Source organism: Nelusetta ayraudi, unplaced genomic scaffold (assembly GCF_046127955.1).
Source record: "Nelusetta ayraudi isolate G7.1 ecotype Tasmania unplaced genomic scaffold, CSIRO-AGI_Nayr_v1 ptg000062l, whole genome shotgun sequence".
In the NCBI taxonomy this organism is placed as follows: Eukaryota; Metazoa; Chordata; class Actinopteri; order Tetraodontiformes; family Monacanthidae; genus Nelusetta; species Nelusetta ayraudi.
In genome coordinates, this window is record NW_027466112.1 from 343,276 (window position 1) to 362,500 (window position 19,225).

Consider the following 19,225-nt stretch of genomic DNA (forward strand, 5'->3'; position numbering starts at 1 on the left):
AATCATAGGTAATGAAACAGAAGCACGATTTTCTTTTCTTTTTTGTCTAGAATAAAGCCCCTCAGATGCTCACTCCAACCCGGAGGAAACCTCTTGAGAGCGACTTTGAAACAATTAAACTCATCAGTAACGGCGCTTATGGGTGAGGATTGGCATGCGCCTTCATCATACCACAGCGGTTTCTTGAAAACATTGTGCGAGTTCAATTCATGATTATTCATTTCTCTATTTCCAGTGCCGTGTATCTGGTCCGCCACAAGGAGACCCGCCAGCGGTTTGCCATGAAGAAGATAAACCGTCAGAACCTGGTCCTGAGGAACCAGATCCAGCAAGCGTTCGTGGAGCGAGACATCCTCACTTTTGCAGAGAACCCCTTTGTCGTCTCCATGTTCTGCTCGTTTGAAACGCGCCGACATCTCTGCATGGTCATGGAGTACGTTGAAGGTAAAGGGTCATCACCATGCGCGATGCTTCCTGACCTTATTTAAAACAGAACATTGTGTTGTCGGAAGTGGGAATGTGAGTTATTATGATATCATTTGGTCTCTTTATTTCTGCTTTCGTTAAGGGGGAGATTGTGCCAACCTGCTTAAAAACATGGGCCCACTGCCTGTCGAAATGTCTCGGATGTACTTTGCTGAAACAGTCCTGGCTTTGGAGTACCTACACAACTACGGCATTGTGCATCGGGACCTCAAACCAGACAAGTATGAAAACAGTCTATTCAAGCTGTCCTTGTGTGAATGATGCTTTTCCCGCACTCTGCAGTTTCAAGGTTAATTGTGAACGGCTGTAAAATCAACAGATTTCAACACGATTTATCACATTTTGTCATGCTGTATTTTCTGGCCGACAGCTTGTTGATCACATCCATGGGCCACATCAAACTCACAGACTTTGGCCTCTCCAAAATTGGCCTGATGAACATGGCCACCAACCTGTGTGAGGGGCACATGGAGAAAGACACGCGAGAGTTTGTCGACAAACAGGTAGGAGGACTCCCTGGGCGAAACGCAAGGCGGCAGACCGCGCTGGAGACGGGCAACGCTCTCAGTTATTTTTTTCCTGAGCTGCTTGTGTTTTGCTTGCGCAGGTGTGCGGCACACCGGAGTACATTGCCCCCGAGGTGATCCTCAGGCAGGGCTATGGGAAGCCAGTGGACTGGTGGGCGATGGGGATCATCCTCTACGAGTTCCTGGTGGGCTGTGTTCCTTTCTTCGGGGACACGCCTGAAGAGCTCTTTGGACAAGTTGTCAGCGGTGAGCCATTTAAAACAGAGCGACTCGTCGTCTCGCATCACTGAAACTATTGCAGACCTTAAAAACTTGTCTTGCAACATTGGAATCTTTCAAAAAAAAAAAAAACACGAAACCTTGTATTGCTTGCCAATGAAAAATTCTGTTTGCAAGAAGTCACAATGTTGTGATTGTTGGTTTTGAAGACAAATTATGATCTTTTCTGTTTTGGCTAGATGACATCATTTGGCCAGAGGGAGAAGACGCTTTGCCCGCTGATGCTCAGGACCTGATCACCCGCCTACTGAATCAGAGCCCTCTGGAACGACTAGGAACAGGTGCCAATCAAGCTTCTGTTTCTGTCAAAAAACAAAAACAAAAGAAAATGCAGTTTGTTGTTTTTCTCTTAATTTTAACATTATGAAAAGATGTTGCAACCGTACGAAATGGAATACCAAATGTTCATCTACAGTTAATGGAAACCTGAATGGAAAATGTTTGAATTATACAGTTGGTCCATTAAATAATTTCTAGCTTTTTTTTTTTTTTTTTTAGGTTATTGCAACTCTAAGATGGTCTTTTAATATACTAGCTTTTGGAGGTTTAACCTGGAAAACGCTGTATGTTGTAGGCGGAGCCTCGGAGGTCAAACACCACCCCTTCTTCCTGGGTTTTGACTGGAATGGCCTTCTGAGGCAGAAAGCTGAATTCATCCCCCAGCTGGAGGCAGAGGATGACACCAGCTACTTTGACAGTAGGTTCAAGTTTTGAATTACATAAAAAAAAAATCTCAAATCTTTCTGAGATTTGATGATACTTTCTCATAGAATTGCGCGACAGTGGAACCTGATTTTAATCTTGTGTCGTAATACTGACTGTGAGGTTGTTCTCCTGTTTTTTCAGCACGTTCAGAGCGATACCATCATTTGGCGTCGGACGAGGACGAAGAGACCAACGACGAGGAGTCCTCGTTAGAAATCAGGCAGTTTGCTTCCTGGTCTCATCGATTCAGCAAGGTGGGGGAGGGGCTTGTTACGAGGCAGTCGGGGTCACCAGTGAATAGGACAACTTGTTTCGAGACTTCTTTTACAATCCGTCTCATATGGACTCCCTGGCTTGCTCACCTCTTCAGGTTTACAGCAGCACGGAACACCTGGCAACACCTTCCAACCTGAGCTTCTCGTCCGACCGCAGCCACAGTGAGGACAAAGAGGACCGAAGTGACGTCGGAGGACTCAGTCCTTCACCCATCCCGGCAGACAGCAGCGTAGAGGGAAGGAATGCGGGGCGCATGGCCAGGTAAGCAAACAAGTCATGTGTCAGTATTCCAGATCTCATCTGATCAGTCTTATCTTCCATCGCTTTGAAATGATCTATTTTACGGGGTTTTTTTTTTTTTTTTTCAAATTGTGTTTTATAACTGTCTAAGAGCAGCACATATGAAAGTTCTGAGGAAAACTTACTGAACTTACAAATCACTCGAGTCTACAGTAGTCCAGTCAAGTCCGATGTTGGCTTATCACGTGGACGTCTGCATCAGTTAAATTGCCCCATCTAACTGGTCTTTGTAGCCTTCGGCCACGGGCCTCCTCCAGTTCCTCCCAGTCTGAGAGGAGCACCAGTCCTCTTGTGATCAGCAGCACCCACAGCTTGGAGACAATGCCCCGGTTTGCCCTCTCTACGGACGATGAAGGTAAACCATGTCTGGGACCCCTCCCCCCCAAATTCACTGTCATGATTTTAACTATGCCGTGTGAACAAAAGCAGAGGTGGGAAGTGACAAAGTACAAACACTTTGTTATTGTACTTAAGTTGATTCTTCAGTCAGTTCCTTACTTGAGTATTCTTTTTCCTGACGACTTTTCGCTTTTACTCCCTACATTTGTATACAAATATTTGTTCTTCCTACTTTGGCAAAACAAGTTTGTCAGTTTTGTGTTAAAAAGATACAAATTCTGTCATAACTAGTTAACGTATTGTTATAGTAGTTGTTGCTTGAAGTGGAGCTATGCTGTTGTGTAGTTAAATATAAAGTGGGATCATTTTAGAAGAAAATTATTTCAGTATCCACAAATGTAATGTATCCAAAAAAAAATTACTTAATTACAGTTTAACACCCGTGCTGACTTGCTATTACTCGAGTAAAGTAATTGCATCAGTACTTACTTTTACCAGAGTATATATTTTTTTTAAAGTACAGAATGTGAATATACTTTTGCCACCTCTGAACAAATGCCTCCGTTCCTCCGCCTTGTGTCTCCTGCAGCCGAGGTGGTTGTGTCCAACCTCCGGAGGATCAGGATTCGCAGCAACAGCACCGGGGCCAAGCACTCGTCTCCCAAGGAAGCGGCCGGCCCCCGGCGCTTCGGGAACCAGCTGGAGACGCCGGACAAACAGAGGCTCCCCTGCGGAGGCAAGGTCCCCAAGTCGGCCTCCGTCTCGGCCCTGTCGCTCATCATCACGACGGGTACGGAAGGCCACCAGCACAATCTCACATTTCTTACGGAAATGTGGGTGCCCTCGGAATTTTTAAGGATTTTCTTTTCAAAAAGACACTTTTCATGTTGCAGACGACAGTCCGTGTGGCCTCCAGCCCAGTCCCATCTCCCCGCGCTCGCTCTCCTCCAATCCCTCGTCCCGGGACTCCTCCCCCAACCGCGACCTGACGCTCAGCTCGGCCAGTCTGAAGCCTCCCATTGTCATCCACATCTCGGGGAAGAAGTACGGCTTCACCCTGCAGGCCATCAGGGTGTACATGGGCGACAGCGACGTCTACACGGTGCACCACATGGTGTCGGTGAGTATCTCCGCCGGATTTGAACCCCTCGACGAGGGGACACACAACGCCATGAATGGCATGTTTTTGACTGGCAGGCAATCAGTCATATGATACATTATTGGAGATTATATTTAATAATATCTTTGAAGCAAATACTATATTGTATTTGATTATAGTAATTCGAAGATAAATCGATTCTGTTATTTATTTAGAGTTTATTATTCGCATTTTTCTAGCGCCCCCTGGTGGGGCGCCCACACATATAATGTCCATCAACCTGCAGTGGCCTCATTTTGACACAGTGACACACGTTCCAGTCTTTTCGCATTCGTGTCACGAACCCACACTCAAAAGTTGTAGTGTGGCCTCTTTAGTGATGTATCCAGGTGAGGCTAAACTTGGCTGTGTGGCGTTGACGTTATGTGATGTTGAAGTCCAAGTGTGTTGCTGTGTGCTGACAGAGTGTGGAGGAGAGCAGCCAGGCCTACCAAGCAGGCCTCCGCACCGGCGACCTCATCACTCACGTGAACGGAGAGTCGGTCCAAGGTCTGGTCCACCCTGAGCTGGTTGAACTGCTGCTGAAGGTACTGCAACTCTCCTTCCCTCACCCGCAGGGCATTTTTATTATTATTTTTTTTTTAAGACGGAATTCTCATGGCTACATCTGTGCCTTTTTTTTTTTTTTTTTTTTTGAATGAGCAGAGTGGCAGCAAAGTTGTTCTGCAGACCATCGCTCTGGAGAACACGTCAATCAAAGTGGGCCCCGCTCGAAAGGTCAAGAACAAAGGCAAGATGGCTCGTCGCAGCAAGAAGAGCAGGAGGCGGGATAATTATGACAGGTTGGTATGCGGCGTTTTTGTGTGTCGCACTCTTGTAAGGAAAAAAAGGTTTGACAATTAGAAAAAAAGATAAAATAGATCGTTTTAGTTCCCTTCGTCATTTGGAAAAAAAACTTCTTCAGAGAAGCAGTGCCTAAATGCTTTGATAAGTCATCTGAGTCTCTCTCTCAGTGGTTCTCCACTGGTGGAGTCTCAAGACCCACGTACTTTTTCCTGATCACGAAGTCGCCACTCAAATTTATACCACAAAAATAAAAATGCGAGCTCACTTTTTATCATGTCTAGTAAATAAATGATTGAAAATATCGTCTGGTCTGCAAAATAAATGCCCAGCATTTTCTCCCAGTATCTTTTCTTGACCCACCGTTTGAGAAACGCCAGTTTCGCTCACACAGCCCCTCTTCCGTGTCCTGTGTAGGCGGCGAGGCATCCTGAAGAAGCTGTCAAAGGGAAGCACGGTGATGCACAGCAGCCGCAGCTTCTCCTCGGGTCTCCACCACTCGGTCTCCTCCAGCGAGAGTCTTCCGGGTTCGCCGACGCACAGCCTCTCCCCCGGTCCCTCCACGCCCTGCCGGAGTCCTGCGCCCGACCACCAGGCCCCGGGTGAGCTGATTAGTGCGGTGCATAGATCGCACCTGAAAATAAGTCTAGTCAAGTACTTTGTTAATGTCCCAAGAGGGCAATTTAAGTTACAGCAGGAAGTGGTTTGAAGTGTAAAACATCACTAACAAGAATAATAATATAAATAATAATAATGGATAAACTAAAGTGCTGAGCAAGTATAATAGGAGATAGAAATTCCTTAGCATCTCACAAAGTGCCAGTACAAAGTGACAAATGCTACAGAAACACTAAAACCATCCTCCACCTCCTCCTCCTCATCATCATCATCATCATTGTCATCATCGTAATTACCTTCCACCGGCAGCAGGGACGAACATTTTTTTTTTTAGCTGTCACACGTTTCTCGTCCTGCAGTTGTTGCAGCAAAGCATCTTCTGTCGGCGATGGAGCTTCTGAAGCAGGATTATAACCGTGTGTGTGTGTGTGTGTGTGTGTGTGTGTGTGTGTGTGTGTGTGTGTGTGTGTGTGTGTGTGTGTGTGTGTGTGTTTTCAGACAATTCCCCTCAGAGCACGTCCCCTTGCTCCAGCTCCCCCAGTTCCCCCGCCGCACACATTCGACCCAGCTCTCTCCACGGCCTGGGCTCCAAGCTCAGCACGCAGCGCTTCTCCAAGGTCGGCCGCCGCAAGTCCACCAGCAACATCCCTCCCTCGCCGCTCGCCTGCAACTCCTCGTCCTCCAACCAGCCCGTCTCCCCGCAGCGCTCCCCTTCTCCCCTGTCCGGCTTCGCCAAAACCCTGCACACGTACCACGGCAAAACTCTGTCCCCGCCCACCATCGTGAGACACGTGGTCCGCCCGCGGAGCGCCGAGCCGCCCCGCTCGCCTCTGCTGAAGAGGGTGCAGTCGGCCGAGAAGCTGTCCGGCATCTACCACCCGGACAAGAAGTCGTACACGCCGCGCAGGCACACGCTGGAAGTGCCGTTTTACGGGGACGGGGACGCGCCGGGCGACTCGGAGGCAGACGGCGCCTGCGGCGGGGGCCACCTCGGGTCCGACCACAGCAGGGTGGGGGGATACATCGGCCCCAGGCTGAGAGACTCAGGATTGGACCGGTCGGAGCAGCTCGTCGTGATGCGGAAGCTCAACCTGTCCGAGAGGCGGGACTCGTTCAAGAAGCAGGAAGCGGTGCAGGAGGTGAGCTTCGACGAGCCGGACGAGAAAAGCAACGGCGCGGCTACGGAGACGAGCGCGGACATGCATGCGACGACAAAGCAGCAGCAGCAGCAGCAGCAGCAGCAGCAGCAGAAGCAGCAGCAGAAGCAGCAGCAGCAGCAGCAGCAGCAGCACAGGACAGCCTGGATCCTCACCCAGCGACGGAGCGCCAGCGAGGTGGAGCTGGAAGTGCCAGTGGTGCGCAGGTTCACGCTGGTGCCCCAGATCGCCGTGCAGGGCTCGACGGAGAGCGAGCAGGACGAGTGGGAGCCGTGCTCAGACGGGGAGGAGACCACCGAGGACACGGACCCGGGAGTCTGCGAGCCACAGCAGGCGGGACGCCCCGCCGCCGACTGCGGTCAGGCAGCGGAGGCCAAGCACCCCGATCCCCAGGGTGGACCGTCGACCGAGTGCAGGGAGGAAATGCTGCAAAAAGTCAAGTGAAGAATCAACACCCCACCCCCCTCACGCCCCCCCCCACCCCCCCCACCCCTGCAAACCCTTCTGAACCCCGTAAATGTTTTCATGTCTGACGAAACGGTGTGTTAGACGCTTTTACTTGAATTTTGTAAATAGTGGCCCAAAACGCAATTGCAGACGTTCTGGTCTTATTTATTATATTTGCAAACTTTGGTGATGTCGTTAACAGGGAAAAGAGGGTAAAGTTGTTGAATAGCCAAGGTTCAGCCTTTTTTTTTTTTTTTTTTGTATAAATCAATGTTGTGTTTTGTCTCCTGGCTGTTCTTTTTATTAAATATTTTGTATTTTTAAAATGGATAGAGCGGCAGAAGTTTGATAATGCGTTGGCATCACCGAATGACCAAATGGTACCAAGTGTTCAAGTTGTTTGTGTCTTGTTTCTCCTCACTGTCAGCTTGAATCTAAACAGTGCAGCTTCCAAGAGTGTTATATTTTCCCCGTCTTCTGAAGCTCAGTATGATAGTGCTTTATGATGCAGGCAACGTGGTTTATGGTCTGCTTTTTTTCAGTGATTCTGCAGTTATAGTTTCACAGAGTGACCACAAGGATGTTTTTTTCCCGCCCTAGTTTCTGCGCTGAACACTACTAACAAAAAAAAAAAGCTTCCAGTCACCTTTTAGCATGCAGGGAAAGACAGATTTCTGTACATACGGCCTTCACGTTGATCAGATATTTCCAAGTGTAGTGCAATGATAGAGGAAACATGCAAAAAATATAATAGTAGAGGCTCATAACGCTCTCCTGCTGGGAAAAAAAAAGCTCTTCCTTTGAACCGCTGTTCAAATTTGTAATACTGCTCCTCTCAGAGGGGCTCACTGGATTTGCATTCGTCTTTGAAATCTAACATTCACATACATTTGTCTTTTCTCCCCTCCAGTGTTTTTGTCGATGTTTCCATGTGGACCCCAGTCTAGCCTGGTTTTCATGTCTTGCTTTGTGTTTCACTCGGCTGGTTCAAATGTAAGACAGGCAAATACAAGTCCTCCACCTTCATCAGACCCTGAAACTAATGTCTTCCCGTTGAAACATTTTGGTATTTGGTTTAGTTTTTTGCGGGGGGAGTGTTTGTTCTCGAATTAACAAGAGACATTTTTTTTTTTTCCCGGAAAATGTGCTGGATCTTTTTTGTTTCTTTACTCAGAAACTGTAGCTTGTTTTCCCCTCCCTCTTACTGAACATGAAAGAAATGCAATGCCTAGTAGACCTTTTCCTTGATTTACTGTGTAGTGATGTTTACATGGAGGAGACCAGTGCACTAATGTATTACGGCGAGAGTGTTTGAGGCAAACTGAAATGTGTGTAGAGGATCCCCTCACATTCAATCTAAATCCGGGGCTTCTTTGATCAAATGTAATGTCTTGTGTTGTTGAAATGCTGATGTATATTTTGATAAATGTATATTCAAATCCAAATGTTTTGAAAAATGTGATATGCACAATGTCAGTTTAGGGTGCCAAGATTCGGCAAGTCTGGCTTAAACGTACAGGGATGTTTTTTGTAACAGTATTTCTCATGAAGTTTGGACTGGCTTCATATTTTTCATTCTACAGAGAGAATTCAGGTTTATGATCTTATTTGTCAGTGCTTGTTGCTGGCTTGTTGACTACTTTACAAAAGTTTAGTTTACAAAATCAGAATTTGATGTGTTTAAATCTTCTCCAAAAAGGAGGAAAAAAACAAACAAAAACAAAACATATCTTTCAGTCTCCTGAAGGCGGTCTTTACCAAGAAGTGGTTGTCATGAGCAGAGAAAGCCTTTTTTGGTGCGCTACCTGACAGAACTGTTTACAATGAACAAACATGCTCTATACTGTAAGGACATTTTATATCCTGTGACTCTCTGAGATGGAACCACTGTCTTTGATACCATGCAAGAGGTTGTTATGTCACTACAAATGCCACAAATCTTATCTTTTTACATAGTTGCTCTCTGTTCATAAAGAGTAGGTTAGCACCAAGCTGAGAAGTGTCTTGTCAGTTTTTTAATGGGGTTTTGTTCATACAAAAAAAACAAAAAACGGATGAACCACGCCAGTTTGTCCAAGTGTACGGGATGACCGGAGGGTAACAGATTTTTTTTATTTTTTTTTGCAAGAAAAACAAAAACAATTTTTCCCACATGTATTTGGCTTAAATTGCTCTTTATAATGTGCATGTTGGTCGTGACATGATGTCACAGACGGCAACCTTGCAAAGGAAATGATTCATTATCTTGGGGCTTTCTTGAAAGAGAGTTGTCAAGCAAGATACCAACAGCTGTCTTTACGCTTTTTGTACACTTTGCACAAAGTTGCTCATTAAAGCAGTAAATGAATCCATACTCAAAATCCATTTGTAAAGGGAAATGAAATGGCCTCATATGAAAACATATATTTCTCTAAAAAAAAAAAAAATTTTACTCATGAAAGTTTCCAATGCTTTATTAGTTTAATGGTACAATCGGGTATATTGTGCCTACGTATTACCACACATTACAATAATGTGACAATTAAAAACAATCAAGGAAAGACAATAAAGACAGGATTGTCAGCTGTGTTAAACTTACTCTATTGAGAAAAGAGAGATGGGTCATAGTGTTGTACATGTGCACATTGTTCTCCTGTGGACTCTTCTGTTCAGTGCATGCTGCATGAGACAAGTCATCTGTAACACTTGACTGCATGGTATACCGGCACTGCCGCCTCTGTACTGTGTTTTCTCATGCTACAAATAAAATTCTGTATTTCTCTGCCGCAGTCAGACTCCCCCGTGTCTCGTGTTCCTTCTGTCTGTTCTCTTTAAATGTTGCAAGCTGGAAAATGATTGTGAAACATGTTCCAATATAGACTGCAAGAAGAAACAATGGGCAACTGGGTGGTTCACATACATAACGATAAATAAATACGAAGGACAATAACAATCAGGACTGGCAAAACTAGCGCTGCTTTTTACACCGTTGAAACGTTGGCCATCCGGCAGTAGTTTCCCCACCGACCGCCAGGGGGCAGTGGTACGAGAAGCATTATGTCCGTAGAAGAAATCCCGTGTCCTTCACAACAGCCAACATGGCGACTGGTACCAAAATCATCCAGAGACTCCGGAATTTTTTATCGGGGGTAAGTAAGAAAACCAAAAAGGAATTTATAATTTCTGACTGCGTATAAAATCTGACTTTGTATTGAAGGGTTGTGAGTTAAATGTTTGACTTTTCATACATTATCGAAGAGGATCCGCAGCCCAGGTAACATGTATCGATGTTTACTTTAGCTACGTTAACGAAGATATAAGCAGGGAGCAACAACCTGTGTTTTTGTTCTGTCACTCGATATTATGAATCGTAATTGCGCCATTATTTCATTCCTAGCACGATCTGCAAGCAAAACTTCAGCTCAGATATCAGGAGATTGCAAAACGGTAAGGCTGCGTTCTTTGCTCCGTACTGTCTAGCACGATTTTCAAAGAAGTGCTATACACTGGAAGAACATCGTATTCATTTCCTCGGACAGCACAGGTTTTCTCTTGTGGATGTGCCAGTTGTGTATTCCATCTGCGAATTCGAAGTGTCCGTGTTGAAAGTGTAGAATGACAAGCTGTGTGTTTGTATGTCACAAATTAGGGCAACTATTATGACTGCTTTTGACCTCTGCAGGAGGCCCTTTCCTTAATGTACACTTTGAGTTTCCATGAATATTACACCTTAGCTGTTAACTGTTCATGATGGATAATGTTTTACCTTTTTTTTTTTTTTTGTATAGGACACAACCACCACCCAAACTGCCAGTAGGACCGAGCCACAAGTTTGCCAGCAACTACTACTGCACCAGAGATGGGCGCAGAGAGTCAGAGCCTCCCACAGTTGTCATGTCTGCACAGAAAGCTATCACTGCTGGCAGGTATAATTATCTTGGTCACTATATTGGTGTTTCTCTTTTTTATCTGAGCATGAAACTTCTGTTACCGAGGTGAAAAGATGTCGCTTGCTGGTGTTAGTTTGAAAGTCTTTGTATTTATTTTGTCTTGTGTGCACTGTTTTAGCCAAGTATCAGAGGCTCCCAAGGTCCCGGTGACTCCAGGAGCTGCGTATCATGGGCCGTCACTGTCCTCGGACCAGCCGTATCTCTGAGCAGCACGAGAACGTCAAGTCTTTGCCCAAAGCTGTTGTGGAGGCCTGATTAGTGTGTGTGTGTGTGCGCTGTTCACTGCACTATAAAAATGTTAATAAAATGTGGTCTATTTAAGTTGTTTTTCTGTTGTTCTGATTATACTATAAAATGTTCTCTAAAAACGTTCACTTGATTATTTTATTATAAATAATATCAAAAGTACACGGTGGTGCAGTGGTTAGCGCTGCCGCCTCACAGCAAGAAGGTTGTGGGTTCGATTCCGGGCCTGGGACCTTTCTGTGTGGAGTTTGCATGTTCTCCCTGTGTCTGTGTGGGTTCTCTCCGGGTTCTCCGGCTTCCTCCAAAAACATGCATGTGAGGTCAATTGAACATTCTAAATTGTCTGTCGGTGTGCATGTGCGTGTGAATGGTTGTTTGTTTCTATGTGGCCCTGCGATGAACTGCCGACTTGTCCAGGGTGTCACCCTGCCTTCGCCTTACGACAGCTGGGATAGGCTCCAGCAGAGCCCCGTGACCCTGATCTCAGGAAGAAGCGGGTATGGAACATGAATGAATGAATAATATCAAAAGTTGATCTGCAGATTATTTTCTCAGTTTGGCATTTTCTGCAGTTGTTTGAATCTCAAATTCAAAACCAAAATAATTGTATTAAAATATATAAATAAAATCAATAGATGCCTTTTTTAGGCTAGGGATATGGGGGGGTAGTCATCAATGTCTGAGAGAGTCCTGTAATGAAAATGAAGTCAAAGTAATTGGAAAAAGGCTATATTGTTCTTGGAGATAATTGTGTCAGCCCACCATAAAAGAGGACAACTCATCTATGACCTTATCATGCCTTGCTGCGACGTCAGGAAACTGCAGCACCTTGGTTGGTCTACAGCAGTGTTTTTCAACCACTGCGGTGCTGCAGCACAATCATGTACCATGAGACTATGTCAGGTGTGCTGTGAAAAACTGTTCAATTTCACTTCCATTGTGAAGTGACCGTGTTTTAAAAGGAATATGAGCCTATTTACCACCCTCAATTCCCAAGCCATCAGCTTTGTGTGCTTATAAACAGACCAAGCTTTCACACTTGAGTGGGGATTAAAAAAAAACTGAAGACGCTATACTGTCTATATAAAGTTTAAAAAAAAAAAACTTTATTTTTTTGGTTGGTGATAGCATTTTTTCAATGCTAAACATGTAGCGTGACTAAAAAAAAAAAGAAGAAAAAGAGGTTTAAAAAAAACAAACAAACATTGGTCTTCAGTACAGCAATGGACAACAAAAAACGCGCGGCTCTAATACAATATAAAAAAAATAAATAAAAAAAAATATCATATTTTTAACCACCATCAGTGCTAGCTTGGGTATGTTTGTTCTGACTGGGGAAAAGGCTCAACCCTTTGTGTTAAGCTTGTGCGTTATTAAAAGCGGCTCGAACGGTGTTTGCTAACAGTAATACGCACAATATGTAATCGTGTGACAGCCGCCACGTTTTTGCTGCAAGCCGAACTTAATTGACGTTGGCGAGTCCCCCCTGTCATTCGGTCGGAGCGGTAAGCGTTGCGTCATATTTCCGCGCCGCGTAACATGTTGTGTGGAGGACGGTGAGCATGGGACACCTTGGAGATTTCTGCATACTACTGATCGGACCTTTGACATGTTTATGTGTATGGGGTAAGCGACTTAAATTAGTCGTGCAAACGCATGTATGTGTGTGTAAGCAGCATATTGCTGTTTCACTTCAAGGCAGTCGCTTCACTTCACGCAGGGCGACCGCCTGCTAGTATGAATGAAGCTTGTGTGCAAAGCAGCTGGGGTCAACTCGACCGAACTCGATATAGTCTGTTTTTAGGCTTGCGCAACAAACGCACTTGACCGTCAACGTTTGCTCTACTTGGTTCAACATGTAGTGTTTTCATATATATATATATATATATATATATGTATATATTTTTTTTAATGACTTGAATGAGACGAGATAACTGAAATGTTGCTAGTCATTGCAACTGCTTGTTACGAAGAACTTCGAAGAAGACGTTAGAAGAAGACATTTCGCCTGGTCGATGCTGGTGATCATGCGACATCACTAACTGACACTCTCGGCTTGCATGCATTCGGAAAAGACAGGTTTGTTGGTGTTTCAGGTCATTTTCTTCCGACCTGCGACAAGCAGCTCCAGTTCAGGTGTGGCGATGGCATTTGTATCCCAAAGCAGAACGTGTGTGATGGACGCTCAGACTGTCAGGAGGCGACTGATGAGCAGAGCTGCGGTGAGTGGAAGGCGACTCGGAGATTTGGCATGAATCATAAAATGTATATAATATTTTGTATAATTAGAGTCAAACTCTGTTTCCGAAAAGTCACTAGAAGTTGACGTTTAAGAAACTTTTAGGTCTGTACAGTATGCTTTCCCCCAGGTCCTGGTCTGTTATTTCTAGTAGTAAAACCGATTAAATGTAAATAATAGACATGTTTCCTTATAAAACCCGATTGCACCCAGTTGCACACTAGTGGATTAACTGATGCCACACATGCAGTGTCAAATGAATTTAAATTGTATCTCCTATACTTGCTTCTCTTTCAAGCATTTTTATTGTTTGCAAAAAAAATAAAAAAATAAAAAAATAAAATAAAATAAAATATATATATGTAAGAATGAAACAAAACTGTTTTTGCCAGAAGCATCATCAAAGTACATAGATGTTAATGATTCTTGGTGTGTATTAACCCCCCCACCCCCCATAAATCTTACGTATTTATTTAATTTCTCACATCCTGTGTGGAAAATTCTGTTGTCTTTTCATTTTCCATTGGAGTCATTAGACTTTGATTTGAATTCCAGTGGGATTTAGATCCCTAATGCTCACAGCAGAAACCTGTTCTAGAGAAGGACTTAAGCTGATTACAAAGCATTCAAACATTACTCATGTAAACAATACTTGCACCTATTCTTGTTAGGAATGCATTGCTGATGTGAAACCCTAAAATGAGTTTTCCGAACAATTTCAAGAAGCAAATTGTAGAATGTAAAACAAAGCTTCTGTTCAACTGTTTTTTTGAAAATACATGCATTCATAAGTCAAACTGGAGCACGGAAAAACAGTTGGCACAAAAAATGGAGGAAACAGAATTTAAACATCACTGGTTTAAGGAAAGCTGGTTCGGTCTTTGGTTTTACCTTGTGTGGGAGCTTGTGAGTAGAACCAGTGTAGAACTGAAATTGCCGTGCAGACTTGTGACGGCTGTATCGCATGTCTCTCGACAGGTCACCCCAGATGTAAAGATGATGAATTCACCTGCAGCAATGCACGCTGCGTACCCCAGCGTTTTCTCTGCGACGGTGAGGACAACTGTGGTGACGGGAGTGACGAAGCCTCCTGTCAGGACTGCGCCGCCTTCTCCTGCGGGCCGACGGACATCTGCCTGTCCAGAAACAAGGTGTGCGATGGGCGACCGGAGTGCAGAGACAGCCGGGACGAGTCTCCGGAACTTTGTGCTCTTCCTGGACCGCATGGGCAGATGTCTGGCTCGTGTGCGTCTTTTGAGTTTCAGTGTGGAGACGGTCAGTGCATCTCTCAGTCCTGGCGGTGTGACAACATGACCGACTGTACTGACGGCAGTGATGAGAAAAACTGTGGTAAGTGGAACCGTGTCTGAAACAGCCAGTTGTGTGGCCTGGTTTTTCCCTGATCAGACAACGGGCCAAAGATTCTGCTGACTCAGGTTACAGTTGAAAGGTTTATCAGTAGCTGCAATAATTGGTCGCTGCCGATGCTCCTAATGTGCCACTAGAGGGCAGGATAGGACTTTTTGGTTGCACGGTTTTGGCGTTTCATTTGTACTTCAAACTGGATTCAGAAAGGCTGCGATGAAACAAAAGATCATTTGAAAAATCCACTGAATGTAAATTAAAAATTATTCATTTAAGAATAATTTTTTCTCGCACAAGTCACCAATTTACTGTTTTACCATTCTTTTAAAGTTGCTATTTTCACATCACATGACATCCTTTTATTTTTTGTTTGCAGATCACGATGCATGTAAGGTCAATAAAGGCGGCTGCTCTCATGGGTGTGTGAACCTGCCAATGGGTTTCATCTGTGTCTGCCCGGAAAACATGAGGTTACTAATGGACAACCAGTGTGAGGGTGAGTGACAGCCAAAGAGTTAGCAGTGACCCCCATATAAACATGTGTTATTTATATAAACATGTGTTATTTATTTAGAGATTGATCCATGCTTGGAGAGAGATGTGTGCGATCAACTTTGTGTTGACTTGAACGGCAACCAGACCTGCAGTTGCCACAAAGACTACTGGATGGATCGCGTGAACGGAGAGTGTCGGGTCAAAGGTAAGAGCGTTTCGCATAAATTACCCAGTGGAGTATCGTATTCCTTTTGCAGAATGAATGCAGTAAATCTCTTGCAGTACAACTGCAGTAAAAACAAGAGACCGCACCAACCAAGACCAAGACATTATCAAGACTAGAGAGTATCGAGACCGAGACAAGACCAAGACTTTATCAAAGAAAAATAACAACAAAACAGAAGCAAATGACGAGTATCTTTTTTTTAAATTCAAGTTTGCTTCTAAATTGCTTCTAAACAGCAACACCTCTTTTCAGCAAGGTATCTTTTAGTAATTTCCTTTAACTTTTTGCTGTTTTGAAAACTACTTTGAACCATTAAAAAAACAAACAAACAACAACTTTGCTTCATAAAATGAAAAAAATGATCAACTAGGCATAATGGGGTGTGTCACTCTGGTTGTCACAAGGAGAGCGTAAACGGCAGCAGCTGGATTCTCTTCCGTTATCTGTCATTGTAGTGTTGGCTGAGTCTCGACCAAAATCCCCAGTACGTCTCGTCCAAGACCGAGACAAGACTGAGTAAAAATGCCTCAGAGTCCCTTAAAAAGTGGTCTTGACACCAAGACCAATCTCGAGTATTAAAGCACTGCCTAAAGAATGTCTTTGTATGATGAAGAAAAAGTGTTATATTATAATTATATTTTAGGGTTCTTTTTCCTTTGTGTTGCACAGATTATGATTTCAGACTGCAGCTGTTTTCCTGAATACATATAAAAAAAAAAGGGGCAGAGTGAGACTGCAGCATTTGGTATAGTTGTTATTATATGAATTATTTTTTATGCACTGGCTTACAGAAGGACAGTTTTGTACAGATTGTAGTTTGAAAACAATTTGCAAGTACTTTAAGCTGTGAATGATTTTAAATGTTGTATATGAATAAGTTTGACACTGGCACATAGGAGCAAACAATCAACATATGTCACACTCGGTTACACAAATAAATTGCGCTGTAATTAATCGATCACGTTGCAAGCAAGATTAAAGCAGCTCTAGGTGACTTTCGGTGGAAATGGCAAAGTTCATCAATGTGGGGAAATACAAATAGTCGCCTAGCTGGAGCGCTGGTATATGTTCAGGAAAAACACCAATATGAACTGCAAAACGGACATTGACCATAACGTCGTAACAATTTATCAGTTATCGTAAACACTTTTATTACTGCGTGTTTCATCGAGATTGCGCTTGAAAGTTACGCAGTGCAGTTGCAGCCGGCACAGCCCTCCTCTCGCTGCCAAGGCAGCACCATTGATAATCGTTGATAATCGGTTATGTTTTTTATTAACGCTTTACTGTATGGAATCATAATTTTATGGTTGAGAAAAGTTACCTAGAGCTGCTTTAAGACGGAGACAGATATTGGTGCGCTGCCTTTGTGACTCTCCCCAGACGGCTCGGTCACCTGTCACACCTTGGGACAAATCAGCCTAACGACTCGCATGATGACAGGTTGTGTGAGGAAACCAACACACATTAAACATATATATATATTTTTTTTTACATCTTTGCTGATAGTGCGGGACAACCCCTTAGGACCACCTCCATGGTTTTGTTCCCCAGTCGAGGTTAAATACATTGGACCCTCTCTCCTATTTCTTTTTCTAGAGCTGTAGAAGGCTTTCACACGATGGGCCAAACGTCTGAACCCCTACCAGCTGTAAGAGCCAGTCCAACTGCCTTCACTCAGCAGTCGACACCTCCGTTTGCGAGGCACGCTTGCCACTTTGTCCCAGCGTGAACGCTACAGGATATGTCACAGGACACCATGTGTGACTTCCTTTTAGCCACTCAACTCTCACCGAGCTCCTCCTTATAGTTTCACATAACATCTTGGCGTCTAGTAAAGGACTCAGCTTCCTTTGCTTGGTGAGGCCTATTTCTATGCATCTGTGGTAATAGTAGTAATAATAATACAGCCGCTTGAAAGCATGATGGATTGGCTCCTGCCACCTAAGAAAGATTCCTTTTAGTTGTGGTATTTGAACAAGGTTCAAGTGTTGAAGGCAAAGGAAGAATTCATTGTTTGAGAAGGCTTGCGTTTCAAACTACGTCACCAAAAAAAAAAAAAACAGCTCCGAGTGTCTCAGTGATTGATGCTTACACTCAATATTTTTACCTTTCAAGAGCATTAGGGCAGGTGAGACTGGTGCCACCATTGTGGGTGAGCTCTGCTGTTCAAACACTGGAGCTAATGTCCATCCTTTCACTTCAGACCTGTACCTATTGACCAGGCTCCATGACAAACTGTATTGTTGACATTGCCATGTACTGATTGTGCAACGCCCATTGTGCTGAGCAATATTTACAGTCAAGTTGAGCAACATATTCCAGCGACAGATGATGATTTAGCGCTAGAGATTAGGTTCAGAAGCCTGTGCATGTGGCATGTGTCCACCTCTGTGTACGTTGTGGCCATTTTATGAACAGCAATTGATTTCAAATGTGTGATTACGACTTTTCATCGTTCAGCGTCCATGTCAAATATAAATGGGGAAGAGAAGAGGGACTGAGTTGTGCCGTTATGTTGATCTTTTCAGGGTCTGAAGCTCAGCTGGCGTTGTCCTCATCCACTGGAATGCGATGGAAGAACATCTCTGGCTACGACTTCACCAAACCGGTTCCACGGTCCGCGGGACGGGGCCCAGTGACGGCGTTGGCCTCCAATAGAACGCTGTACTGGGCACCGCAAGGACAAGGAGCTATATTCAGGTAGACGAAGCGACCCCGCGCTACCGTGTTCTGGTGGGAGAGCGGAGGGTGGCAGCCAGGCCGCCGTGTTGTGGGGAACAACATCACCCGTCTCATTCCCTCCACCTCGCACTCACACCGCTGAGGAGCTGCATCAGCGACACGATGCGCCACTCACAGTGGAGTGAAAGAGACGTATAGCAGGTCGAGAAACAAACACTGCTCCTGGTGAACATCCGTACCGGCCTCACCGGCTTTATGTGTATATACAGTGTATTGCCACAGCTATGACAAAATATTTAGTGTGCAAATGGAAGGCTAGATAAACGGTCTCGTTCCAGTGGGGTGATCAACGCAATGGCTCTGTCTATTAAAACAAGTCAGGTGAAGGCAGATGACCAATCATTTATTGTCTGGGATATTGTTTGAACTGGTTTCTCTGATGGAAAGAAAGAAGATAAAGGGTAAAAAAAAAAACCAACATGATCTAATGATAATAATATCTAATGTTGCTAGCTACTGAAGTTGCCATAAGCTGGAGAAAATAAGCTCTATCTGCTGGTATGCATTCATATCTGATCTGAAACGGACCCAAATGCATTCGGCAGCTATGAGAGCAGTGATGATCCAATACAGACACAGTTTACCAATCAATCAGTGTTGCCCCCCCGCCGCCGTTGCCGCCGTTAGGCTCTCCATGGGTGGAAAACCAGAGGAGCCAGTGCTGCTGATGAAAGTTCAAGGCGCAGTGACGGGCCTGGCTCTGGACTGGATCCACAAACTCCTCTACTGGACCAGCACAGAGAGTGGGTCAGTTCATATCGGCCTGCTAGACGGTTCAGCCCAGCGCCCACTCATCACCGGGCTGGACAGACCTTCTGCTCTGGCTGTGGATCCTCTGCACAGGTGCGATGAGACAGACATATACGGTAGTTCTACCGATATATTTTTATCTTCTAAATCAACA

The 19,225-nt window shown here is 44.6% G+C and overlaps 3 protein-coding genes across 13 annotated transcripts in view; all 3 read left to right on the forward strand.

Moving 5' to 3' along the window:
* Positions 1-9,844, forward strand: part of mast3b (microtubule associated serine/threonine kinase 3b) — a 25,660-nt gene extending 15,816 nt beyond the window's left edge. For all 11 annotated transcript variants that reach the window (XM_076040644.1, XM_076040646.1, XM_076040645.1 and 8 more), the window contains 16 exons: positions 51-142; positions 236-444; positions 569-707; positions 857-989; positions 1,094-1,259; positions 1,472-1,573; positions 1,867-1,989; positions 2,139-2,251; positions 2,368-2,534; positions 2,807-2,928; positions 3,502-3,702; positions 3,806-4,032; positions 4,476-4,598; positions 4,717-4,853; positions 5,272-5,456; positions 5,971-9,844. In XM_076040644.1, the coding sequence (XP_075896759.1) occupies positions 51-142; positions 236-444; positions 569-707; positions 857-989; positions 1,094-1,259; positions 1,472-1,573; positions 1,867-1,989; positions 2,139-2,251; positions 2,368-2,534; positions 2,807-2,928; positions 3,502-3,702; positions 3,806-4,032; positions 4,476-4,598; positions 4,717-4,853; positions 5,272-5,456; positions 5,971-7,073 (3,342 nt within the window). In that variant the 3' untranslated portion in view covers positions 7,074-9,844. The remainder of the gene's footprint in view (positions 1-50; positions 143-235; positions 445-568; positions 708-856; positions 990-1,093; positions 1,260-1,471; positions 1,574-1,866; positions 1,990-2,138; positions 2,252-2,367; positions 2,535-2,806; positions 2,929-3,501; positions 3,703-3,805; positions 4,033-4,475; positions 4,599-4,716; positions 4,854-5,271; positions 5,457-5,970) is intronic.
* Positions 9,845-10,093: 249 nt separating this feature from the next.
* ndufa7 (NADH:ubiquinone oxidoreductase subunit A7) lies at positions 10,094-11,326 on the forward strand. The gene is made up of 4 exons (XM_076040662.1): positions 10,094-10,204; positions 10,453-10,502; positions 10,844-10,981; positions 11,124-11,326. The coding sequence occupies exons 1-4, from the start codon at positions 10,154-10,156 to the stop codon at positions 11,209-11,211; spliced, it is 327 nt and encodes a 108-aa protein (XP_075896777.1). The 5' UTR covers positions 10,094-10,153; the 3' UTR covers positions 11,212-11,326.
* A 1,431-nt stretch (positions 11,327-12,757) lies between these two features.
* LOC142897966 (low-density lipoprotein receptor-related protein 8-like) overlaps positions 12,758-19,225 on the forward strand; it is an 11,644-nt gene continuing 5,176 nt past the window's right edge. Inside the window, exons 1-7 of the mRNA XM_076040639.1 lie at positions 12,758-12,877; positions 13,348-13,473; positions 14,469-14,840; positions 15,232-15,351; positions 15,430-15,555; positions 18,108-18,279; positions 18,949-19,164. Of these exons, the coding sequence (XP_075896754.1) occupies positions 12,814-12,877; positions 13,348-13,473; positions 14,469-14,840; positions 15,232-15,351; positions 15,430-15,555; positions 18,108-18,279; positions 18,949-19,164 (1,196 nt within the window). The 5' untranslated portion in view covers positions 12,758-12,813. The remainder of the gene's footprint in view (positions 12,878-13,347; positions 13,474-14,468; positions 14,841-15,231; positions 15,352-15,429; positions 15,556-18,107; positions 18,280-18,948; positions 19,165-19,225) is intronic.

What these genes read in the sequence shown, in the direction of transcription:
- ndufa7 (XM_076040662.1), top strand. Translation starts at nt 10,154, where the DNA reads ATGGCGACTGGTACCAAAATCATCCAGAGACTCCGGAATTTTTTATCG. An exon ending in TCCGGAATTTTTTATCGGGG is followed by an intron (nt 10,205 to 10,452) that starts GTAAGTAAGAAA and finishes TTTCATTCCTAG; the next exon opens with CACGATCTGCAAGCAAAACT. An exon ending in TATCAGGAGATTGCAAAACG is followed by an intron (nt 10,503 to 10,843) that starts GTAAGGCTGCGT and finishes TTTTTTGTATAG; the next exon opens with GACACAACCACCACCCAAAC.